Source organism: Corvus cornix, chromosome 1 (assembly GCF_000738735.6).
Source record: "Corvus cornix cornix isolate S_Up_H32 chromosome 1, ASM73873v5, whole genome shotgun sequence".
Lineage (NCBI taxonomy): Eukaryota > Metazoa > Chordata > Aves > Passeriformes > Corvidae > Corvus > Corvus cornix.
The window spans coordinates 46,853,898-46,880,396 of record NC_046332.1 but is presented as its reverse complement, the minus strand read 5'-3'; the positions used below and the strand labels follow the sequence as shown (position 1 = coordinate 46,880,396).

The window sequence follows — 26,499 nt, the reverse complement described above, 5'->3', positions numbered from 1 at the left end:
GAAATCAATCTTATCTTAAAGCACTTCCTATGAAGATGGCTGAGAGGGCTGTTCAGCCTGGAGATAGAAGGCTCCAGAGAGACCTTATAGCACCTTCCAGTACCTGAAGGGGGCTGACCAGAGAGCTGGGGAGGGACTTGTTACAGGGACAGGAGTGGCAGGGCAAGGGGGAATGACTTTAAACTGACAGAGGGCAGGTTTAGATTAGATATTGGGAAGGAATTCTTTACCGTGATGGTGATGAGGCTCTGGAACAGGTTCCTCAGAGAAGCTGTGGATGCCCCATCCCTGGAAGTGTTCAAGGCCAGGTTGGACAGGGTTCTGAGCAACCTGGTCTAGTGGAAGGTGTCTCTGCCCATGGCAGGGGGTTGGGACAAGGTGATCTGTAAGGTCCCTTCCAACCCAAGCCATTTTATGATTTTATTGATGCCTTTTCTTGGACTTAAAATCAAGAGTCATACACGGTTAGAAGGGGAAAAGGGATTTTACCTTGGTATTTATTTTAAGGATCCTTAGGTGTACACGTCCAGGTCATGTGCATCGAGATGCACCCCGCCGAGTCTATCTCTGTGTCTGTCTTCCCCCCCCCCCCCCCGCCCCAGCATTGGGTATAACATTATAGGTTCTACTAACCAGCATATCCACCAAAGATTCCCCAATGAGAGGCCCAAGCGAGCCCCCCTCCCCAAGGAACCCTCCCCTGGATGGCTCCATCCTGGTTCACAGAATATGCTCTGGAGAGGACCCCGGGGTCCGGGGCTCACCAACCCCCAGCCACGAAGCCTCCAAAACGTTCAGTCTCCCAGCCCAACAAACAAGTCCAAGAATGTAGGCAAAAAGCACCAGGAATACAGAAGCCGCAAAAAGGCACAACAGGGGCATAAAAGAAAAGGCAAAAATCCTCATGGCATCACTATGATTTCTTCATTAAACTTTAAATTTCTTCAGTATTATTCTTCTTTGCTTAAGAATACATTATTTTTCTTCATTACTAGCTAATTACTAACTTGGGTCCATATAAGTTAAGGTCCAAACTATGGTCTACTGTACCATATGTCTTTCCTGTGCAAAGCATTTGTAAGGGTTATTCTACACAGAGCTTTCCATCAATTTCCAGCCTGACGAATTCTTTCTGTTGACGCCATTGCCATGGAATAAAAATCACTGGTTCCAATTTAGCTTACTGCATTTCAAATATATCTTTAAAACCATACAAACTTGGAGTTATTCTGGTAAAGTAAAACTGTACTGCAAGCACAGTTTGTCTCCTGAACTAACTTGCAGGTATGAAGAAGTTGTCATAACAAGTTCTTAGTCTTGAGTGTACTAGAAAAAATACATTATTTTTCTTTATTCAGTTTCACTATTTTCTTTATTTATTGTCACAAGTGCCAAAATAGAATGGGTTCAGTATTTTTAAGTTTTTCAGTAATTTTCGGGCAAATCACAGATCACCTCCTGCTATGAGTACAAATTTCAGTTTCCAGCATATCAATATGATTATTGTACTCATCGCAATTTTATTTACATGTGTCTTTTTTCAAAAACCTGAAAAACCTGAATGGCATGTAACTAATCAAGTTGCCTACATTTCCAAATTTTTAATCTTTTTTCTCCCATGGCACTTATAGGTAATGGTTTACCCTCCCCCTCCACCCCTCTCCCATGCAGCCACTGACTGTGCAATTCATCATATTTTTTTTCCACCTTCAAGTTAAATCTGTGGGTATGGTTAACTGTAAGAGGAGTGTTATTGTTAAGCCCCTTCTGCTCTATAAAGTATAGGAGACTCCAGCTCCCTTAGGAGATTTCGGGTGGGCCATGCATGCATTGCCGCATGTCCACATATTTATGGTCACATCCTGTGTCTGTCTATAGATAGCAGCATCTCTGCAAAGAAGATCCTTAAGTTATTTCACTTATTTTCCTGAGCTGAATGATGCCAAGCACACTTTCTCTATCAATCTAGAAACAGCAAGTCCTGACTTTTTGACTTTTTTTTTTGACCTTTTAAAAAATGTCATGATGAGTGACAGACACCTCCCCTGTAGCTCAGCATATTATCTGCATCATGCTCATTTTGATCCTGTGCATGTAAACAAGGACAAAGCACCACAGCACAAAGATTTGGTTTAAGAGCAAGAGAGTCTATTATGTTGTTTTTCTTTTATTTTTTTTTAAGACAAGAAGAGTTAGACAAGCAGAACTTGCATGCAATTATTCTCATCCTGTAGCCTGATACCACCACTGCTGGCAGGAGGCCACAGGCTTTGTACTGACTTTGCAAGGCCTTGGGACTGAGCCTCATTTTGCCTGAGCTTTTATTGACCTGTCTGTGGCTTTCTTTTACTTAGTTGCAACACCAATGTCTCTAATGGGTAGGTAGCTATGTCTAACTGTTTTACTTTTGTTTAACTTTGTATGGTGCCACTGTGGCTTTTACATGGAGAGTGACAAGAAGTTCTACTGTGGAGAATGAGATATTTATAACTAACATAATGATGTATAACATCTTTTATAACTAACATAATGATGCATAACATAATAATATATGGCGGAATACAGGCCTGGTATGACAGCAGAGTCCCCTGAGAGTGGTCTCCCAGGACACTGTAGAAGAGGCATGGGATGATAAAAAAAGGAGCACATCCTTGGCAGTAGAGAACTTGCAGCTACAAAGAGCTCATCAGTAGTCAGCTAAAGCAGTGCAGACCTGGGAAGTGGACAAAGAGAGTTGAGGGATTACACAAAGAACAAATATGTAACATACATAAATGGCATCCCATATAATACAAATGGATGTAAAGTGGAGCAGTATACAAATGGATAAAGAGCAAGGTGTGAAGTCATTTTAAAAACCACACAAAAATAGCCCCATAACAGTTCTTTGCTTTTCTCAGCAAAGAATTTGTTGGGAAAACACCGATGACTAGCTGCAGCCCCAACACCCACTGCTTTACAAAGGCCAGCACTGTCGACCATTGGTCCCAGAGGGGCAGTGGAAGGGTAAGCACCACACCAAAAAAAAAAGGCAGACAGGAGAGTGTGTCTACAAAAAACCAAAATGGTTTATTATTTCTGATTTTTTCTTTCAGAAGTAGTAGTAGCATTCTTTAATTTCTTTCTTTTTTTCTTTCTTTTTCGGTAATAATTAGCTCTCACCTTTGATGAGACTGTTACGTTTTCCACTACACTAATAAATTCTGAGTAATGTGTGTTTCTTTCCTTTTTTTTTTCCCAGAACCAATCTCTGTGTATAACATTAGTAATTGGAGCAGAGGATGCATCTTTTTGGAAATTCAGGTTTAACAATCTCTCTCTAAGGTCCCAGACGGCATCTGGCACAGTCAAAAATAGAATAAAGATATCCTGTCTCCCAGTCTGGCACATTAACTACAGGACCATTCTTCCTGCCTTTGCTTTATTTATTACATTGAAATAATTATTATGCATACTGAGCTCTTTGAAAGTACATTGCTATAAATACTAGAAAAGTGAGCACATTGTAATTTGAAAAATACCAACTGCTTTTTTTTTGGTACATCATTCAAACCATGGAGCCATTATGACAGACCCCAGGGAATAATACTGCCATGACTCATGGTCCGATAATACACAATTTAGTGCACATCAGCGCGATGACAAAGACAGGCATTGCATAACAAAATGACAAAGGTGAGTCCTGCACAGCGGAATGAGCTGCTTCTTTCCTCAAAGCTCAGGGCTAATCCAGAGCTTGTCAGCTGGTTACTAATGAACGTGAGCTTTCAGAAACACAACCAACTGCTCTGGACTGCACACTTAGTTTTCCTGCAGGCCCCACTCTTAAGCCTGCTGAGCAGGACTCAGGTTCTTTCTCAGTTACCAAGATTATCCTGCACACTTGGTTTCCTTGGACACTTTCGCAGTCCACTTGCTCCCCTCAGCTTCCCCTTAGACTGCAGTGTATAATTATATCCACTTGTGACTTGAGACAGATTTTGCAGACAGGTCTCCTCTGAGGCCCTCAGTCTGAGCAGGGGCAAAGATGTTTTGTTTCTTCCATGCCAGTAAGCTTTATTGAAATGCCTGGTCATTAATGCTCAGGGAGTGCCTTCCATGGGGATACAGCTCAGGCTTGTTGAGGTGTGGGCTGGGTAATTAAATCTCCTTGAGGCACTCCAGCAGTCAAGTGAGTGAGTAGTCCTGGTAGCTGCAAGGCAGATGGTGTTCTAGCTGGCACACTCTTCGAGAACATTGAGTGCGCAGAGGTGAAAGTAAGTGCAGTGCATGTGAAGGAACAAGAGCACTCAGCTGCCACATGGGCTCTCAGGCTGACAGGGCTGATGGCTTACAGTCCACAATACTTTACATGTACTGTAAGCACAGTTCACCTGAAGGCTAATTTCTGATGAAAAAGTAAACATGAATCCAGGAGTTGTCATTCATTTTTTGGTCCTTTTTTGGGAGCACTTTCTTTGACTTTGAGCTGACAGCTCGAACCCAAAGTGAACGTCACTTTAATTTGTCTACTAGCTAACAATATATGTGAAGTGATTCCCTGTTCCCCAGGCAATTCCTCCTGGTACAAAGATACTGACCACAACAGATAATAATTTGTGGAGAGGAGAAAGAGCAAGCTGAGGGAGAAAATGATGTTCATTAATATAACCAGCTCCATGTCATGATCTTAAAACGGGAAAGGCATGCTGGCATGCCAGCACTGGGCATTGCCCTTACTGGATGATTTCATTCACAAAGCTCTTGGGCCACTTCTCCAAGAGTGATAAAATCCATGAGTAAAAGCTTCTCACAGGCAAGAAACATCTGTGGCCAGCAGTCCTGTCCCAAAGCACACATCTCCAGTGGGCTATGATGCATTCAGTTCAATCAGTGTAAAATGCCACAGTTCTGGACTACTTTGAGTTCAGGAAGTGCAAAGTGGTTTGTCAAAATAGTTCTATTTCTAACATTTTGTGAAGTTGTAGCTGGAAAGTATCGCTTTCCATACTATATGTGAGGACACATACAGTGAGACAAGTACAGCGAGATTCATAGGTTTTAGCATTAATTATGATCTTTGAAATAACACCCAAATTACCCATCATGTGTGCTACCCAACTCTACATGGTCAAGTAGTTTAGATACAGACCTGGGGATGTTTGTCGAAGATCTTTAAGATAGGGAGACCATTTCTTATGCAGTAGATCTTCCCAAAACTCAATATATCCTTGTCCTGTGGTGATTCTGCCTCACTTAAACCATTCTACGTTGAAGTTCACCTGGTAGAGAAAGCAACCCCTTAAGATGTGGCAACTGCTTCTAGCTATGCCTGGTTAAGACCAGCATGTGTAAAGACTGAGAGGTGCTGTCTTAGCTATTTTTTTTTCCTATTAAATTACATTTCCTCTTTGCCTGTCCTTAGTAGTTAAATTCTCATGGCTGCAAATGTTTTGCACAGAAAGGTGATGTGCTGTAAGTGCTACATTGATTAATCTTTCCTCTATTTCTTTTTTTAGCCTCGATTTACCGGACATTTTGAGAAGCAACGGTATCTTTTGTGATGATGCTGGCAGCATGCCACAGTGATGAAAGATGCCCTTGTAACCGGAACAAAGAAGCCCGGTTAGGGATCCTGATCTCAGCGGGGGCTTTCTTGGGACGCTTTATGCGCCTAAAATGTCTAGTAAAATACTAGTTCCAGACAGACACCTCAAAACCCCCCACCAAACCCGGGCCCTGACTTCATGGCACCTTACGCAACGGCTCCCAGCGGGCGCACGGAGCCGCGAGCGGCTCCCCGGCAGGGCAGCTCCGAGCCCGGCCAGGGCTCAGCGCCTCGCCCGCCCCCGCAGCCCGGGCGCGGCGGTGCCGGTGGCCGCAGCGCGGCGTCTGCGTGCGGGGGGCCCATGGCCAGCGCGCCCCGGCCGGCCGCACCATGCCGAACAGGGCCGGCCTGGACACCGCGCTGAAGATGTCCCTGCGGCGGAAATCCTCCAAGATCCACTCCTCGGCCGGTGAGGAAAGGGCAAGGCGAGGCGGGCGGGAGCGGCGCGGGGAGGAGGCGCCGCGGCGGAGGAAGGCAGGCGCGGGGGGAAGGGAAAGGAAGGGAACGGAAAGGAAAGAAAAGGAAGGCAGCGGTGCCTCCATGGCGCGGCCGCCTGGCCCTGCCGGCCGCGGCGCTCGGGGGTCCCGCAGTGCCGCCCCCGCCCTCGGGGCTCCTCTCGGCGAGGAGGTGCCGCGGGCCCCAGGGCGCAGCGCTGCCCGCCCGCTCCCGCGGCCCCAAGGACACCGCGCCCCTGCCTGCGGAGCCGGCCCGGCGCAGCTCCCCGCGCCCCATCGGAGCTGCCTCACCTCCCATCCATCCCACCGCGACCCCCAGGGCCCCCGGCACCCTCACCCCGCGGCGTGAACAGCCCGGAGCGGGCAAGGCATCCCCCTTTGTTCTCTTGGTTCTGGTAGTTTTTGACAGGAAAATTTCTTCTGGTTAGAGTGCAGTACTGCCGGTGCAGGGGAGACAGAGGTGTCCCCCACCAGGCCGGTCAGGGGCCACTGTCCCGTGATCAGGGGCGGGTAGAGCATCAGGCACTGCAGTGAGCCTGCGGAGAGGCAAATTACAAGGTTTCTTAAGAGGTTAATTTAGGAAACTGTTTTTCAACTAGTTCATAAAAAAATAGACAGAAGTGGAATGCCTTGAAGGTAGTATTTTGCTTCCAAAGGACTTACACTGACTTCTGTAGGACCAAGGTGCAGCTCTGGTATGTTCTGCTTGGGCATAGGTGAAGCATCAGTGACATTGCCAGTGACTTACAGACACCCATTCCTGTACAAAATGTTTAGGTGCCTAGTACAGTCTTTGTGGTGAGTAAAAGTAGTATAATGCTGCTTTAGCACTTTTTGTTTCAATGATAAATGTGCACATTTCCTGATGAACTCTGCTTTGGGTTAAGTCTCAGGGCACCTTGCAGAGCATTTGCTGGATTGCTTTTGGATGATGCTGTATTTGAAGATGTCCTCCAGCCACTCGTGGCTGTTCAGCTCACTGAACCAGGCTAGAGCTAGCTGAAATGAGAAAGCCACCTTCCCTTCAGCTCCTCTGCACAACCTGGTCACTCTAGTAACATTTCCCTGTTTGGTCTCACTGCTTGGTAGCAAGGACAGAACTTCAGGGACTTCTCCATAGGTGCTGAAATAAGTAGGATGCTGAGCAAAGAGGTGTGTAATGCCTGCTCAGAGGAAATGGTAAGTTTCAGGGTAGGATTTAGCATATTACCAGCTTTACTTCTCTTCAGCCTAAGCCGTTCAGATGAAACAGTTGCAGTTAAGCAGATTCCACTTTCCAGTGTTTGGGATTGTGTCCACTTCTGCAGTCCGATCTGAAACCTTGTCCTATGACAGGGAGGCTCCTTTCCCAGAGCTGCAGTGTGGCAGATCTTTCTGTGACTTAACATTTGGAATCCAAACCTAGGTTCCCTTCAGATACTGGATGCTTGGCACTTGGAGAATGTTTAGCTTCAGTGTGGCATACATAAGGAGTTATGCTTCAGCTTTTGTAAATCACAGAATCACACAGGATGGGTTGGAAGAGACAACAGAGGATCCAACCTTCCTGCTCAAGCAGTGTCATCCTAGAGCACATTGCATAGGGTTGTGGCCAGACAGTTCTTGAGTATCTCCAGTGCTTGGTCACCCACAATCCACAGTTATACTTGTGGATCTAGGTGGTTAAGTTGCACCTCAGTCGTGCTGTAGGTGCTTGGGGCGCCCAGATTTTCTAGCCGGGATTTATGTGTACACAGCTTCAGACTTCTACATGTTCCCTGCATTTCACATAAGGAGAATCCAAATTAGGTGATACTTTGAAGAAAGATGGGGGTTGCTGGTTAGCATTAAGATCACTTCCTAGTGCTGGAACAATGTGTTTCCTTGTCTCGAATATTTTTAAGGATAACGGGAATAGTATCTAGTATAGTTGGATATATAATGCGTATACAATTACGTAATAGAGGTTTGTGTAACTCACTACACAGACTTATTAAGGGATATGACTGTATTTGATTTGTATTTGCCAGCTCTGGTGACTTAGGACAACCAGAACCAATCTCTCTGCCACCCAGAGAGAAAGTTCTGCCTTCCCCATTCCTGTGTATTCCCACTGCCTTGCTTGTGTCAACATTAGCCATCAGATGATTACCTGGTCACCTGGATCAGTGCTGATGTGGCTCACTACCAGCCTGTACGATCTGAATTCCATCAGGGAACAGGCACAGAAAGGCAGTAGCTCTGTTTTTCACAGCATGTTGTGGCTTGATATGCAGACCTGCTGTGTCTGGGGGCCAAACAGCTTCGTGTGAGGGGCTCTGGGCTCTGTATGCTCAGCTGTAAAAGCACACATTTGGAGACTGAGACACTGTCCACTGACAGGCAGTTCAGATGTGGATGTGTGGTGGCTCTGCAAAATCTCAAGACCCTTCTGAGCTGAATGGTGTGGAGGGGGAACCGGTCACCCTTTTGTCATCCTTAGTTAGGGTCAGGCAACTGTCTCTATCCATTGCAGGTTTTTTGGCATCTGTGTATCAAAATGTTCTATCTCCTTTCCTTTTTAGAAGAGAAGAGCTTTCCTGCTTTAAAGTCTTCTAGTTTATTTGCTAGTTTTGTTACTTTTAAGGGAGTTTTGGTAATCGAAAGTATTATGTTTTAGTTTGGGTCACTGAGATTTATTTTCATGCCGTGTAAAGTATTTCAGTAGCTTACAGACATTCTTCTTTAGTCGAGAAGAACACTACCTCTGTGATGGTCTAACAATGTCTTTTTGTCTCAGATTTTCTACCCTCCTGCATTTGGTGGTGTGACTTCAGCGTGTGCTAATACAGCATGAAATGTAACTGGTATATTTGGTAGAGTTTTAAACCTGCTTAACACCAGTACAAAGCACTTGCCAAAAAAGCAGTGATGTGAAAAGGAGAATTTAGAGATGGGAGTCACCTTCTGCCACTCAGATGATCACTGCTTTTCTTTTTTATGCATTTGCTCATTAATTGATTTTTTTCTTTGTACAAATAAACCTTTTTATTGCTGTAATGTTGTACCAACTGAGCTAAATTGATTAGATTTAAATTATTCTCAAAGTCTCTCACTCCTTACTGTTGTAACCACAATCATCAAAGACTAACTTGTTTTTCTCCTTCCTGCCTCCTTAAAATCACTAAAAATAAGAAACTGTCAATAAGACATTGGATGATTACACAATGGCATTTTTATTTTTAGGGAAAAAAATCGAATTTCAACTTTATAATGGATTAAAGGTGCAACTGATCTTGATGTTATTTACTGTGGTTTTTTTCAACTGCTCAGTGATACACATCAGCAAGAAAAATATTTTTAGTGTAAAGGTAGTAACAGAATCTTCTCCCAGGACATGAGGAGCTGAAATATAAACATCATTTCATGGTATGAAACAATACTCCTTTTAAATATTTTCCATCTGTTTTTCCTGTGAAATATTTGCTTATAGTTTGTGCTGTGTTTTTGATCTTAGAGTCTTATTCCCTTCTTTGCAAAGGATCCATGCCTTCCATTTTTCAGAGAAATGTCTATGCAAGAACTTCTTCGGGCTATTTTTGTGCTGGGATATCATTACCATGATTGCAACTGTTGGGAAGTGTCATACAGAGCAGTTAAAACTCTACATAGGCACTTGTATTTTGCTCAAAGCATCTTTGAGCAAAGATGGTTAAGCATTGGAACAGGGTCCTCAGGGAAGTGGTTGGGTCACCATGCCTGGAAGTGTTCAAAAATTAGTAGACATGGCTCTTTGCTATAAGGTTAGGGGGCATGGTGGTATTCAGTCAAAGGGTGGACCTGATGATCTAGGAGGTCTTTTCCAACCTTAATGATTCTTTGATTTTATCTATAGTCATTTACAGGTTAGACATAATTCCTATAGATATATATAAAATGCACAGGAGCTATAGGTGAAATATGTAATCAGCTCTGCATGATTTACATCTGGCTGTTGCTGCTTCAAGTAAGGTGTAATAAGGTTTTGAGGCGGACAGGTTCAGGTGGTGTAAGAAGCACGGTGAAGGCTACAAAGCTTTAACCTTGAAGTTCACTCACATCACCTCTACTCATGGGATACCTACCTCCTTTTTTGCAGGAGGATCAGCAGTTGCCTTGAATGCATTTTTAAGCAAACAACCCCTATGGAGGGGGTCAGCAAAGTGCTGAGCTAACAAATTCTTTAAATACTATTATTAAAACTGCTCAACTAAGAATAAAAGCCCTATTCTGCTGAGAGAAATGTACCTGGCAGGAGTAGTGACAGTGGGGACTGAACACAGAGGTGTACTTCTCAGCAAATGCTTTAACTGGCCATTAGCATCACCAAGAGTTACTGAAACACTGAGCAAGATGATTGCAATCATAGCGTTGGCACATAGAAATTCTACTCTGTGATGAGAAACTTTTCCAAGTGAAGACTAAACTTCTACCAGTTTAGTGGCAGAAGTTACTACTGAATAGTCAGACTATTGTAGTCCACGTTTGTTCATGCACACACTCACACTGCCTGGTGGTAATTTGGTGTGTTACAGACCTCCCATTTCTTTTCATCCGTGTTTAACTGGCACATAGCGTAGTATAATGTGCAGCTTATTCAATCACATCAAAGGCCCGATCCTATTTATGTAAACACCAGTGACAATTATGCCTTTTGACAAAGCACTCATCACAATAAACCCCATGCTTTACATTACTCTGTTTCTATAGTAGCACAAAGCGGAGTCTTCTCAAGCTGTGTGGGATCTTGCACAACTGTAAAGTGAGGTGGTGACAGTGACGGGGCTAACTGAAGGCCAACCTGAAATTCTGCCTTCGCTTAAAGCTTGTTTGGCTGTGAGAATTAGTTTGCATTAGAATAGGAGGGAATTTAAAATACCTCTGCTTAGGTATTTAGAATTAGAAAAAGGTGATTTATGTACAGTTACTGTGGAGCAACCTCATAAATAACCAAGGTCCTAAGTAGAGTGGCAGAAGAAACATTTTTTTTCCCTCCCGTGATGGGGGAGATGAGATCATAAATAAATCCATTAAAGATCAAACCACTCAGGTAATAAGGAATACAGTTATTTAGGAGTTAATTGGGGACATAAAATATTTAACTACCCTTCTGTTTCTAGGATTAAATTAAATTAATGTATTTAATAAAAACTTAAAGTTGCACTCTGCTGTATAGCCAATATATGAACTCTCTTATGTTATGCTGCTTGAGTATTCATAACTCCATTGCAAACCGACACATGTACTGTCTATTTATAGAAACTGTTTTATTCCTTCTCTGTGCCACTCTCTCCACAGGACTTTTGTTTCAGATTTTAGTTCTCTAGCAGTATCTGCTTTTAGTATACTTCCCTGTGCTGGGTGAGTCAGTGTTCTCATTTTCTGGGTAGACCTAAAAGCACTGCCCTACTAGTGTGATTTGGCAGAAATGCCACTGTGGTTCCATGAAGGATTAAATATATAACAGTAAAATGACTGCAAAGAAATCTTGTCTGTTCAGGGTCCTAGAATATCACCAAGATGATAAAACTGCTGCGTGTATTTCCTGAGTGAAACTCATTGGGTATAGAAAGAATAGTCATTTAGTATTGCATTTCCACTGCCACAAGGTTTGAGTGCAGTCTTGATCTCTGCCAACTCTGCAGGGGTTTTTTAACATGGACATCTATGTCTTCAGAAGTAACCTTGCTCTAAAGCATTCCCCTTTTTCCTTATCATTAACCCTTCTTCCCTCCTCAAGAAGTTTTGAGCTGATAGCTCCCATTGGCTCTAGATGGTATTTTGGATGATCATCTGAAAACTGATGTCAGCATCTAGAACTGATCACTCTCCAATCAGCATTCACAAGGCATTTTTATTGTAGTGAAGCCTTGCTGAGGGCCCTATGAACAACTGTGTCATCTGTTCCTGCTCTTCTGGAAGGTTGTCAAGTGATGGTCTGTAGACTCCCTGCAGGGTGGTACTCTTGGCTGGTGTATTTCCCTTTGTCCAGTCTTGCTTGAGCTGTCAAGTATGGCCTTTAAATAATCTTTGAATCTGACAGAGCTGATTTGCTACTTGTGAAGCAATATCCTAAGCACCTAAGTTAGCTTTATTACTGTGACAGGGGCGTGTTTCAGACTTACTTTCCCGTACCATGTTGTATTGTGGCACATTTTAATTAAGTCTGTAGTAGTGTAAATACTACAGATGTTACAGACAGTATCTGTAGGCCCTGATTGCCAACATGTTCTTTTAAGGGGTAGTTAATCACAAAGTCTTTCTTGTACATATAGCTGGTAGAGCAGAGCAGCATGCTAGATTTTGAAAAGGCAGTTGAATATCTCTGCAGCAACATCTTTCTGCTTCTGGGGCAGCTCTTAAGTGTGGCTTGCCACAAATATTTTCCTTTCAGTCTCTTATCTTTCCTAGCTAAGCTAGTTAAGCCTTTTGGAGCAGTTGCAGGGATGTAAGACATGGCATCTGAGAGCTTTAGATAACTAATTCTCAGCTGGTACACTCAAAGGATAATTTGGGAAAGATCATTGACACTGTTGAAGATTGAGAAAAAAATCAGATTTTACAAAGCTTGGAGTTTTATTTTTAGTGCAAAATAAAAAAAAAATTAATTAGCAATATTGAAAATGTATTATTTGAAGTTATTCCAGTATTTGTTAGGAAAGCTCTCAGATTTTTGATTAGCATTACTGCCAACTTTTCATAATGAATCCTGCCCACTACAAAAGTTCCTGGACAGTTTCTTTCCAACCCCAGGAATGTATAGATGCCTGGCTGTTTCGAAGTTCCTGGCTTTCAGACCACTGGTTGAGTGGTAGTTACATGGCAATAATTCTAGATTCTTGGACACTTTTAATGTGGTTGCTGGAAGTGACAATGGAGTGAAAATACCTGAAAACAGAAGATGCAAAGTTTTGTATTTCAAACCAAGGTGAGATAAGGCAAAGCTGACATCTTGCAGATTTTAATGAGTGACCCAGTACAACCACCTATTTGGACTCCTCACAGAAGTGACACGGTCCCCATAGTTACAATATCACATCCATGTACATGACATTCATAGCTGTCATTTCCTGTCAGCTACAGGTATATTTACCCTTGTGGTGAGCACTAAAACCAGTTTAAATGAACACAAACATGAAATGTCAGTAAATTAGTCTCAATACTCTCATGTTGTGATGAAGACTCACAAGACATACTGCAGATTTTAAATATATTTCCACTGCTATCCCCCCTTACATAGGGTATTTTTGTTCATTCTAGTTCTAATTATCAGTTTGAAAGCTCTTGCCTTGGGGTATAAGTGCAAAAAGAAGGTAAATGAGAACTTGTCTTCCGCTGGACTGAAATGGGAGAGCCATGATTGTATCAGTTGATAATGGATCCAACAAGATGTGTCTGTTTTAGCTAAGGGTTTGGTTTGATGAACCTACCTTCTTTTAGAGTGTTGGAAATGAGGACTAGCACAAATGAGATTAGCATATCGGTTCTGTAAAGGAGAGAAGGCAGCCTGACATCTTGTTTAAAACTGACTGCGGGGGTCTTGATTTTTAATTCATAATTTCTTGAATGCAGATGACCAAACCCATTCATTTGATTTTATTAAATAAGCAGGTAGTCAGAAAGAGTGAAAGAAAAGTGTTTATCTCCTTATAATAGCATCACACTGATTAATTTGGTACTTTGAACAGAAGGAGGGCTCAGATGTTATCTCTTGTTAACCCAGCACTGTTCTGCCTATTTGTACAGAACACAGTAAAGGCATTCTAAGATCCTCTGCCTGTGAGATCTCGGAACATTCAACCCAATGCTTATACAAAGAATATATGAAACAAGTACTCCAGGCTTTCTTGTGCCTTTAAATACTCCAAGCATACCTCACCTTATTTAATAGAGGCTGGTTATTTGTAAATGGGAGACAAAAGATGCTGAAAGAATATGTGCAAAGTCAACATCAGCCATCATAACTCTGAAATAGATACAGAGGTTACATCTGCATTTGTCATGTCAGTTACACAGCTGGGAATCAGGGAAGCTTGAATCTGAAATCCAGATGACATTTACTCAACATTTCTGCATCACTGGGAAGGCTCAGCATAGTTACTGCTTCAGTGGTCCCATGGCTCTCTGTTTTTTATCAAAGTAATTTTATTTACAAATCTGAAATTTGCTTGTTCTGTTTTTGAAAAGGTTTTAAACCCTACCAGTCTTCATTAAGGTAACAAAGCAGGTGATCAGTCTTCAGGAGGAGAAAGGAGTGCCTAGAAAGATCTGAAATATCTGAGGAGAAAGAGTTCACTTCTTACAAAAAAAGCAAAAAATTTTGGGGGTCTGGGTCCCAAATTAAGACACTTCAGGAAAGTGTAAGTATTAGTAAATGACCATGCAAATGTGCAAAGGAACTCATTATTTTAGGGTTATTTTGGATCCACTCCATCTTGTGAAACTGGACATTGTCCTGGTTCCAGCTGGGATAGAGCAGTGAGCAGCTGCATGGTACTTACTTTCCAGCTGGGGTTAAACTACGATAGATTTTTTTCAGGTCTTTACATGTAGAGCCCCTATAATAGGAAGAATTAAAGATACATTTTCTGGAGAAGGTGAGCTACTGTGAGTTGTAATGTATGCTGTCACTAAAATTGTCTAGTAAACACAGATGAAGCTCTCCCTAGTGCCTTCCAGGTAGCCCTTCTGTCATGGGTCTCTTAGTTGGGACTGTGAACATGGTATCTTCCATACACAGCATCACCCCATTACCATTCCATCTCTTGTGACAGAGTATCTCATAGGACGTGTGCAAAATCCAAAATCCTACAGTAGACCCAAGAAGGCCTCTTCAGTTGCAGGATCTCCATTGGAAACAGGAAGTCTGGTTTGTATCACAGTAGACACACTCGCTTTAAATCTCTGGCTGTTTCCATCCCTGACTCCATACTCTATGCTATCTCCCTCAAGTGTTCTTAGCCATGTTGGTTCTGGTAGGAATTCAATTTAGATGCAAAGGACTGTGTCTGGCATGGCATGGGAGAGAGCAGTAAGTATTCCCAGCCTGGACTGCTGTGGACACTTCAACAGTCCTAAACTTTCACCATCAGGTAAGACTGGGCTGCAAAGAACAAGATTTTGCAGTCCTCAACACTGGATGGTTTTGCTGAAGTTTTGGCCTGCCAGCTAATTACCTAATTTTCTTTGAGGGCTTTCTGCCAAAACCCCAGAGAGAAAAATGGGAAAAAGATAGCTGTAATAATAAATCTGATATGATCTTGTTGAGACAGTGCAATTTGGTGTTAGTGCTAAATGGCAGGGGATTTCAATAATTTAGTATTCCTTTTGGTACTTTTTGGTTCATTAGACAGCCAGATTCCCAGGGTGTGTGTACTTGCCATTCCTGTTAGGAATGCTGTTGTTTACAGAGACATTAAACTCTCTTATCAGGGTCATCTTCTACATAGAGAAATCCTGACAACCAAGGGCAAGAGTTAATCTTTGATCTTCCTACCAGAAACCTCCTCCCTTTTTTAAAAATTCAAATCCCTTCTTAAGATACCCAGCAGTTTACAGACACAAACATCTTGCTGAATTTCTGCATTATTCTTTTACAAGCTTCAAATCAAATCAGAACAGCTTTGCCCACTGATGAGATGAAAAGATTTATATTTTTATGTACCGGTTCACATCTAGTCGGGGTAGATGGTACTATTGGAGTGTACATTGTCATTAATTTGGGACTCAGCAACTGTAAACAACCATCTTTTTTATTTCCATCAGAACTAGTACACAAACTAGCTAGTGTTCAGTAATAAAATACTAGTATCCTAAGCAGAAGCCAGAAAATTAACTGAGGTAGAGAAAGGCAGCAGTGATGTGGTAGCTCGTGAGGAGCTAAAGCTGTTTCACTGCAGTTCCAAGTATTTTGTCATCAGTGTCTCCAGAGCAAGGGAATAATTTTAGTTATCTACTTCAGAGGGCACTATGAAGATTACAGTCAGCTATGCAGTGTTTGTATGGTGCTGGGAAACAGAAGGTCGTATACAAAAATATTTCTTTAGTCAGTTAAGTTTACAGCCATTAGAGTTACATTCTTTTTTTCACAGTTGCCATCTGGCTTTGGTGGTGTCAGACCTCATGAAACGAAGTCCACCTGGATGTTCTGGGCAAAATAAACAGAACACGACTTTTTATTTAATCCTCTATTTCTTAGAAAGGTTTATTTTTACAAGGTAATTTTATAAACTATATTTCTGTAGGGGTTTTGGCGTTATTTTTTATTGTCTGAATTGTTTATTAACAGTGATTCTATATTGTCATAAACAATTCTAATAAGAAAATTGATATATCCAATTTTGTAGACTAAAATTTGAGAAGAGTGATTAACAACCTGAAGAAGGGGGAAGGGAAGTTCTACATTAAGAAGATTGGCAGTGCTTCAACTAGAAGACTATGCTGTGACTGAGGCTGTAGCCAAAAATAGAATTGGATTAACAGAAGAAAGGCAAGTAGATAAAACTAAGGTCAAAGCAGAAATAGATGCTTTAGAATTACCTCATGCACCAAAAAGATATGAAGAGATTCTCAAGGAGTTTTCCTATTATACACATGTATAATGGAACATCAGTTCACAATAAGAGGAGCTATGAAAGACGACTCAAATAATAATTTCATTAAGAAGAACTAAGCTTTAAAATAGGCGGAAAAAATTACAGTAACTTCTTCTGTTTGTTTATACAGGTTTTAACGTGCATATATATAACATACAAATAAATTAAAAAATAACCTGTAAAAGACAGCTGTAGATGAAAAGAAACAGTAAAAATAAGTTACCTAGAAACTCTTATTGACGTGGGGTAACATAGTGACAAGTCAAGCTCAGTAACTCCTCACCAGAAAAAAGGCTTAGTGAGGTGACAAGTTCTACCTGATGACAATGATTACAGCTCTGTTTGCACTAATGAGTCCCAGATCCGTAATTTGTGGGTTGTAGGAAACAGAGGAGTAAAGACTCCTGCAATTAGTGGAGGATTTGATTTACAACCCTTGAAGAGATTAGGTCTGGCATAATTGACAGAGATTTATAGACCTTAAGCAAGAAAACTACAAACCTATGTTTTTATAGTTATAAGTAAAAATATGCACTGGGTGTTATGGTGAAGGGTTTTAAGTATAATAATGTGATTTTATAGGTTAAGTTAAGAATTTAGATGCTGTAAAAGTAGTCTCTGTGTGGACATGACAGGACAGGCTATTGGGTAAGACACAACCGCACTGCGGTGAGAAGTTCGACAGGTCCTAAAGTCAAAACAAAGTTTCATTTTAAGTGCCTATTGGATTAGGAAGTTGTAAATTACAATGTAACTTCGGATCTTGTGACTATTTCTTGTTTTGGCATCTTGTTACTAAACCTCACACCTCTGAGACTGATGCTTGTTTGTTATTTTAAGTAATAAAGCATGTATAACTGCGATAGTCCCATCTTTCTTAATAAGAACTCTGACGATGGTGAAAGCGGCACCAATAAGGCACCAATAGTGGGAGAGAGAAGCTAATACACACAGATAGGAAGACTTTTAAAGAGGAAAAAAGTAGGTCTATAGAGATTTTGGTAAGATAAGCTGTAGCACCTAGGAAACTTGTCCTTTCTTGTAGCTTTGAATTTCAGTCAGGTAAGTTGGTTTCAAAGGAGGAAAGGTTGCACTTGTTGAAAAAAATTATTTTTTGATGTGTTCGACTCTAGTGCTCTGAGGTAGATACTGACTATCCTTATCTTCAATTTTCTACATGGAAAAGCTGAAGGCCTGTGTTCTTGATATGAAGGTTTACTCAGAGCTAAAGTAATGGTCTAGTAGTAAGCAAGAGCTATGTCTGCTTTTATTGTAATGATTTTGTTCCTTTATCTGTGGTTAGATATTGCTTGGTAAAAGTATAGCCAAAACCTAAACCCTGAGAGGAAACACTTATAAATTTATAATTTTTTCCTGTCATTCTGTGTTCCTGTATGACAGGAGCACTACAGTGGTGGCTCTCAACAGCTGCATAGTAGGAGTTATGTTAAAGATGAAACATCTACTTGCTTAATGCAAGAGACTCCTTCAAATTTCTTGGGATGTAAGGCTCATTAGTGGCAAGGAACTGCTGTTTTAACGATAAGCCCAGTATTAAGACAGAAACTGAATGGGAGGGATTTCTCTCCACTGAGTAGTTCTGTTATTCACAGCAAAATAGAACAGCTGTGTGGAAATAGTGTTTCAGTAATATTTCTAATGACCTCTAAACATGGTATAGCAAGTTAATGCTTATTAGTTGGGGACTTCTGCTCATATGTGACCAAATAATTTCTGTAATAGTCTGTGGAGTGAAGTGAAATAAGGCTTTTAGGCTTTCAGAAAAAACCTGCTATATGGAATTTGTCCCCAGTAGTTATTTCAGAGAACTAAGTATTTGCTTTGATCTTTTATTAAAGAAAAAGGAGGGGAGGGGAGGGGGATGTGAAACTTATACTGGGGTGAGAATGACTATTTCTCTTTCAAAAGTTGTCTCCTCTTTCACAAAAAGACTTAAGCAATGGGTACAAAATCCAGGAATGGTTATAGATTAGGACTGTCTGAAATTCCGTCCTGAAGAGTGTAGCACCACTTTGGGCTCAGTATCTGAAGTCTAGTTGATAAGCCTTTCCTAGGAATGAAACACCAGTTCTTGCTGTCCCTGACTGGATGCACTGTCATTGGAAATTGAATCAGCCAGGTGGTGATATTCAGCTTTCAGCAGTGGTTGGTTGGTTGGTTGGTTTGGGCATTTTTTCCCCTTTTCCTCCCTTGGGCTACTTTTTAATGAAAAACTCCTCCAGTACTAGCACATGAGTCATAAACATAATTTCCTCTAAAGTCGTAGCAGCCTATGCAATACTAGATATTTAAATATTGAAAAGGTCTGTGATTCTTGTCTTTGCTCATTCTAGAAGCAATTGCAATAAAACTCTGCCTATTGCAGACAGGTACTGGAATGTCTCAGAAGTGACAGATGGATACGGTACAAATGTACTTAAAATCTCAGAAATGATGCAATAGGTCAAGCTGAATCCTGATTCAATAGAAAGCAAACATTTGATGTTTTAGCAATGACAAGCTTTGTGTGGACCCTAGCAGGAGACCTGTATGGTTGCAGTCTCAGCAGGTCCGATCAGCACAACTCTGCCTAAATCAAATTCACTGTCACCAGTCTGCAGCAGCTCAGGGTCTGATCTATAGGATTAACAGAAAAATCTGTCAAAGCATCATAATGTATCTTCTAGAGATCAAGCCACTGAGACTATTATCTCTCTTTGGGGGTGGTGGGTGAGAGGAGAGAATATTTTTAAAACTCATCCAGTACAGATGCTGCAGACAGGATAGCTGTTCCAAGAAGAACAACCAGCATAAGAAGGCTTACTGGGTTGGGATTTTTAAAATAAAAATACTTTATTGGGGAAAACATCTCCAGCTATGCTTACAGTATAGGATTTTGGCATAATAGTGGCAGATGCCTGCAGCATTAATATAACCAATAATTATATTTTTCATATAATGTGCTTCAAAGGAAAAAGGAAGAAACCGCATGAGGTTTTAGCTCAATCAGCTTTATTCTCATCCTTGGTCTGGTCTTCTGGCCAAGGCTGCAGAGGAGAGATAAGACTGGCTGATACTGCAAACCTGTAAGCCTCTCTTATCTGTCAGTAGCGCTCTCTTCCTGACAGGGACAGGCAGAGGCGTGTGATGGCAGCTTTTTTTCTTGTCCTTGGTTAAACATAGAACTGCTGTTGAATTTTCTGTTTTGTAGGTCTGTTTATACATCCATTACACTGAAAATAAACTTGTCCTACATGGAAGATTTTCATTAAGTTCACAAGTCTTTTCTGAGCTTAGTGCAGATATGTGTCTGTTAAGCTGCCCTAAACATAATTAGCTGTGTTCTGGCTTTGGTAGTCCTTGGTGATACAGATCAGTTGTAATCAATATGAAAGGTTCTGCACTAGATTCTTCATCTGCTGCTCAAGGCTGGGAGTTCAGTAACTACCCTTCTGGATCCAAATATAAGAAACCTGAAATGTAGATATTCATTCTTCCACCCCAATGCTGCAACTTGTCTCTTGGGCAGGTGGTGGTTTCAGTCTGGTATTCCAAGTTCTCTGGAAGCTGCCAGGTGGTGGGGACAGCTGCTGATTCTCACACCAGCATATTTACTCCTATTTGAAGGTGACTTAAAGGGAAGAAAATGTCTGTTAGAGCCAGAAAATGAATTTGAAGAATGTGCTACCTCTCTGCATGCCCTGGGCTGTGATGGTGATGCAGGACAGGAGATTGCCTCTGCCATGTATCTGCTATTCTGAGAGCTCTGAAAATAGTTACCCTGAGGTTTATATTGACTTCCTGCTGGTAACAGTCGACTCCATGATGTCCACTCTGCACTGGGGATGGCATTTCTCGTTTCTCTCATGGAAGCAGTGTGATGAGTCTGTGATTATGCTTATAGTTCTGGGATTCAGTGCAGTCTGAATATAAGTCATGGTTATGAAGTGTTCCCTTCATCATGTGGGATTGCTGAACAGTCCTAGTTCTGAAGGAGGAGGGCTAAAATTTTCTTTCTGATTAACAAGACAGCATTAATTTTGTTCCTGCATTATGTCAGACTTCAATGTAGCTAGTAGGTATTAAATTAGACAAATTATTAAAAGATAAATAAAATAGACTAATTTTATTAGTTACTACACTACACAGTTACATGCTGTTTTCTGCAAGGCATTTGGATGCTGCATGAGACAGCTGAAAGTATATTGCAATTAGAGAGAATGAATTGGTTGACAATTTCCTCTCTTGAATGCTTCCATTAACAGTCCCACTAACAGTTGTAGTGAACCTTTAATGAATACAATAGGCCACATAACTCATATGAGCCTGCATGGCTTGGTACATGATATGTTCTGTAATGGTACCTTGCAGTTTTCCATCTAATTTTCGAAGTACTTCATCAACAACTTGAAAGGATTTTATTTAAAAAAAGAAAGTTGTCTCAGTGAAGAGAATGGACTATAATTTCTTTTAGCCCCATTACCTTTTTCGTATCTGCTTTGTTCTGTGTTAAACACATTTGGAGAATGGCACAAATAGCAGAATAGTAAGGATGTAGTTGATTAATAATGTGTTTAACACTCAATTTAATTAGTTTAACACTCAATCCTTAGAACTTTTAGTATAGTGCTGGGGTACCCTCTTGGCTAGGCTCGTTTTGGTGGCTTGTGCAAGCCCTTAGCAATGCAGATGGGATCTGCTCCATGCCAATTCAAAGGCGTGTCTGAGTATCTAAGATGAGTGCTTGGATGCATATGCCTGTGCTGAATAGCAGGAGCTTCATCTAACAGAGTCAGGATGAGGTAAAATTAGGCCGTGCTTCTGCAGTAGCCTAGTCACTTCCTCCTCCAAGTGATCCCTCTCTGTTGTCTTCTGCATGATGTGTGACATTGCTATAAAGCAGAGACGAGTGGTTTGAAGAACTGCTGGGAGTGAACTTTGTGCCTGACTCTTACCCATCAGTCAGTCCTTGATGATCAAACTTGTTTCTGGATCAGTCTTTGTTCCCCCTGTGTAAAAAAGAGGTATATGGATTTGAGACCCTGAGGTTTAAGAGAGTTTGTTTAAACCCTAGTTCCTTACTTTGTAATCAAATATTTCCTTGTAAAGGCAGTTTCAGCTGTCTTGTGTGGCTTATGGATGTGCTCAGGGTATGCCCACATGGTCATGTATTTAAATGTCTTCCTGAAAATTGGTGTTCTGCTAACTCTAGAGTATGGACTTCTGGGTTTGGGGATGTTATGTTGCATTTTGGACAAATTTGGATTTAAAAGATGAGACTTTTGGGGGATTTATTAAGGGTGAGCTGGGAATTGCTCTCAAGGGTGCTGAGGGAGCCCCACTGTTTCAAAGCTGGCTCCACTTTGCAGGGCCATTCTCTCACAATGCCATACCTCAGGTCAGCATTCAGGATGTCTAAGCTGTCAGCAGCACTAGTGAGGAAATGGGGTTCAGTAAGACATGGCTGGCTTGGTGCTGGCTGAGTCCTTCCCAGTGAAAGAAGTTGGCAGTGGTGAGATGAAGACATGGTGGTGGATTTGTTGGGCTTTTGCAGTAGGATATGTCACAAACTGTAGAGGGGCCAGCATTGGTTTGGTTGGCAGTAAAGCTGCAGTCTGCTGTGTTTTGTTCTTAAGTGTTAAAATTTGCCCCAATGCTGTTATCAACCCATAACTGATCAAGGCAAAATAGTCATCCTTGCCTCTGCATAACAGATGAGATGCTTTGAAGAAACAGGGCTTTCCTAATGTGTATTTTCCTTCTGCTGAGCTCTTCCACAATACCTGTGCACATGTGTGCAGACATGAGAACAGACCTGACTTCCTGAATTAATTGTTTTCGCGGTGCTCTTACATTTTAATAAAGCAGTGGGATTGTCTTTGCAATCTGATTGCTATTGTCTGAAGGAATTTTAGCAGCTCTACTGATCATGCCTGATGCTTTTAGCTACAAGACCCCCTTCCCTTTCTCCATTAAGTCTAGAAGCAGCTCTGTCCATACATCTCATAGCTGTTGCGAGGTGCTGCCTAGCAAGCAAATGGCTGGTCTAAGCTGCCTCTGACAAATTAAATTAATTATCTGCAGCCTAGTTCATTAACCAAGTCTGAACAGTGAATACTGTGCTATTAGTATTGCTAGTGGTGCATTTTGCATGCTGCTTTTCCTCTTCCTCCCCTGCTGCCTCTTGGTCAGCACTGAAGTTATGAGGGTACCTGCTATTGCCCTGTGTCTTTAGAGCAGGGCTGCTGTGTAAAGAATTCACAGGGCTTACAGGTTTCAGGCAAGTCTAGTTAGAGTGCATAAGCTGAAGCTGAATGATGACAGAAGATGCACAGTATGGGATTTTCATCTGATGCAAATCTGGATTTTGTTAGAGCTGTTCTAGATCTCCCTGTGGTAGCTGAAGCCAGCTTTCCCCAAGACTCAGTCAGACTGCTTATCTGCAGTTGCCAGAACAGAGCTATCTCTACCTTATAGCCTGCTTGCCTGCTGTGGATTCATTTGAGGTTTTTGTTGTTGGGTTTTTGTTGTTTTGGTTTTTTTTAACAGAGGGTTTTGATATGTAATGAGGATTGCTCATAAGGGAGTTCCTATGGATCCAGTAATCATTAGAACATCTTTATGAGAGGAGTCTTGGGGCTGCCTTAAATCTGTCTTGAGAACCCGTAGGGGAAAGGCTGTGCTTGGTCTCTGTGCTTGTAACTATAGTGTGTTACCTCTGAATCTTTAACTCCTCAGTTAGACTTTGGCTAGACACCAGAAGTTAGGCTGTAGGGCTTTTTTGGGCAAGAACTGGTAAGTGATGCAGTTTTCTTTTGGATTAGTGCATGTGTGGCCTTTCATTTTAAAAGGCATTTTTGTACCATGTTTCAGCTGGTAAATGAGTTCAGTTCTGGCCTGTTAGAAGGCAGCAGTCTCAGGCATAGGTCAAGTGCTACTGCCACAGGGTATGAAGAATGCATTTCTTTGCTTCATCTTGTCGCTCCAAGAAGATATTGTTAAATGTTTTCATTATTCCTCTTACAGTTATTTAGCGTTCTTGCCTCTAGAAAGAAAAAAATAGCTAAATTAACTGTATAGCATTTTTAATGCTGGCTTAATGTAAGGGCAAATAAATGCAAGAAGCTGTCGTCGTTTCAGGCTACTTAGAGCACTAGAGTTATCTTAACATAGTGGATATTTGGCTTTTGCTGGTATTTACTTGAGAGGATATTAAGAGTAAAAGGATGAAAGAAAAGTACCTGTTCCCTTTATTGATAGTATTACACTGTTCACAGTTACTTCATTTTCTTTATTGACATCAATATTTTGGCTTTCTAAAGTAGAAGGCCTACTTAATGTGGAAGCACCTGCATTGATAACAGTGAGACAAAAGCACTGATAACTGGATTTCAAGGACTATCTATTAATAGGCATGCTGCTTTAGTTTGATTTGGTGGCCCAAGTTAGTTGAGCACAAGCTAGGTGGCAGGGTGTTAGTTCACAGAATTAAAAATAGCTCACTATGATTATTCAATATTATCTTTAGATAATAGATATGTAATAGGCATTGTTCCTATTTATTGAAAGGCTGGGTTTCTGTGCATTGGTTTCCATGTTACCTGAAGAGGTGATCCACTAGGGATGAAGGTGAGTGAGAAGCTGGTTGTCTTGCTAGTGAAATTTACGACCTAATTTGCTCCTGGTGCAAGCTTTTATCTTCCTCCCAGAAATGTTTGTACATCAGTGTTTGAAGAATGGTCTTCTGTTAGTCCTGAATGTCTTCATGGAAGTCAGAGATGACTTCAGCTGACAGTGCTGCATTCCTACTATACATAGCAGGGGTGGTCTGGCAGTCCAAGTACAAAAGTGGCTTTGGAGGTACAGTTAGCTCCTAGGTTTTGTCATACCCTATGCTGGCAACATTGAAGATGTGGGACTAGAGGTGATCTAGCATCTCCTACATTGCAGTACTGGAAGACTGCTCCGGAGTACTTTGAGATCAGAGACTCATCCTGTGATATCTGTTTATGTTTGCCTCTGAGGTTTTCTAGTCACTAGAATGGGAATATGAGTGATTGTTGTCCTCTTTCATATTTTCTGTAAAGATAAAATCGAGGGTTGGTGTTTTAATTTTGGCTGTGATTGCTTGATGAATAATTCTTTCTGGGAAGGAAAGCACTTTGTACATATCAAGTGCACTTGCTGTAGGTAGTACTAAGATAATCTAGAAGGAAAGGTAGCTTTATGGAATGCTTGTTCTCTCTTCCTTTGGATGCCAGGTATCTTAAAAAATGCATTTTTTTAAGATAATAGCTGCACTTGAGTATGTATAAATGGGACGGTGTTTAGAGATGAACCATAATAAGCCTCCAAGGAGGCATACTTATGTATAGAGTGGTAGGCAAGCAGCTCAGTTTATGGTAGGTGTACATCATTCTTATCTTCAGAGTGTGCTTAATTTTATGGTGCACTTCTGTTTATCTCTGAGTAATAGTGAAAAATCATACTTCAGCAAGATGCTTTTCTTTCAGCAGGTTGGGGGGGCTTCAGGCCATAGTACGGTCTCTGTTGTGGGACTTGGTGTGCTTCTTTGCTATGAGCCTTGAGACTGAGGCTTGAAGTCAAATTCTTGAAATGAATTAATGTTTCAGTATCTTGCTGGATTTCTGACGAGAGATGTCAACCACTTGGAGGACTAAGTTATACAAAGTAGAAAACTTCTCCAAGCAATATAGTACTTCTTATTAAAGTCTGAAACTTGCTGGCTGCTGTAGGATCTGAGACAAACACTGGGACCCACTACCTTCAGCATTAGTCAAAGGACACTTTGCAAAACAGAAGGTAGCATAACCTGGCTGTTTTTTCAGGCTCCCGTTTTGCTCTGGAAAAGACAATTGGAATTTCCTTTCTTCCCTTCACCTTTGGAGAAGGGAAGTATTTGATGTAATTTTTTTTGGAGAAGGGGAGTATAGGAAGGCCTCCTTTAGCAGGTTACTGGATTGTGATGAATCTCACATTTACTGATTTTAATATATATTTAAATAAACAGAATAGGTATATGAAAAGCTGAGTCCTCTGTAGATCTTATGGGAATATAGGCTGTGGTGCACCATCATGAAGCCAAAATTGTTAATACTTTTCTCCTTTAAAATTCCATAAACAGGAATTGGCTGACTCATCACTAATCATCTCTGGATTGAGACCTTAATCTTACTCAAATAACATTCTAGCACAACAGAGTAAGACACTGGAAATTTTCTTGTTTGTACTCCATGCATTTGCATACAAGTGCTTACTATTTCCTGATTTAAAGCATCCAATCAGCAGCTTGGAGATGATCTGGTAAAAATAAAACTGAAAACTCTCTTATGAAATTATTTGAGGTTACGTTCTTGAATACTAAGTTATTTGAGGTCTCCCTAGATCTGATCTGCTCTGAGAATCAACTCCCTCCCCAGTCTATGGTAGGGAACATGAATCTTTGATTGTACGAGCCAGGGAAATATATTTAAAAGAGAACCTATGGCTATTCTTTCATTATTAACAAATGCCTGTTAGAAGAACGGTCTCTCTGACCCTGTAGGCAGTTCTCTGCACATCTGTCAATGTTTGCCATCATGAAAGCATAAAACTGGTGCTCAATGCAAGTGTTACTTCAGGACTCTTTTGAACAGGTGCTTATATAAATCTTGGAGGGATAATTCCTGGAGGTGAGTGAAGAGCAGGTTTCTGAACGTTACCAACATGCAGCGAAGAACAATGGAACAAAAATTGGTGATGCCTGAATTCTTGGCTGGAAAATACTCTCAAAAGCAAGTGTCAGTAGCAGTTACTACCCTGCTTATTACCTGCATTTGAAAAGGTCCAGACTGGGAAAACTGAG

At 41.3% G+C, this 26,499-nt stretch overlaps 1 protein-coding gene and 1 long non-coding RNA gene across 2 annotated transcripts in view; one reads left to right on the top strand and one right to left on the bottom strand.

The window, feature by feature from the left end:
• Window positions 1-2,151: 2,151 nt before the first annotated feature.
• Window positions 2,152-6,566, bottom strand: LOC104689881. The gene is made up of 3 exons (XR_751874.4): window positions 6,380-6,566; window positions 5,132-5,261; window positions 2,152-2,713 (listed from the first exon to the last, which is right to left on the bottom strand). It is a non-coding gene; the product is annotated as an uncharacterized LOC104689881 (long non-coding RNA).
• Window positions 5,860-26,499, top strand: part of ATP8A2 (ATPase phospholipid transporting 8A2) — a 320,460-nt gene continuing 299,820 nt past the window's right edge. The window contains exon 1 of the mRNA XM_039565493.1: window positions 5,860-5,996. Within this exon, the coding sequence (XP_039421427.1) occupies window positions 5,918-5,996 (79 nt within the window). The 5' untranslated portion in view covers window positions 5,860-5,917. The remainder of the gene's footprint in view (window positions 5,997-26,499) is intronic.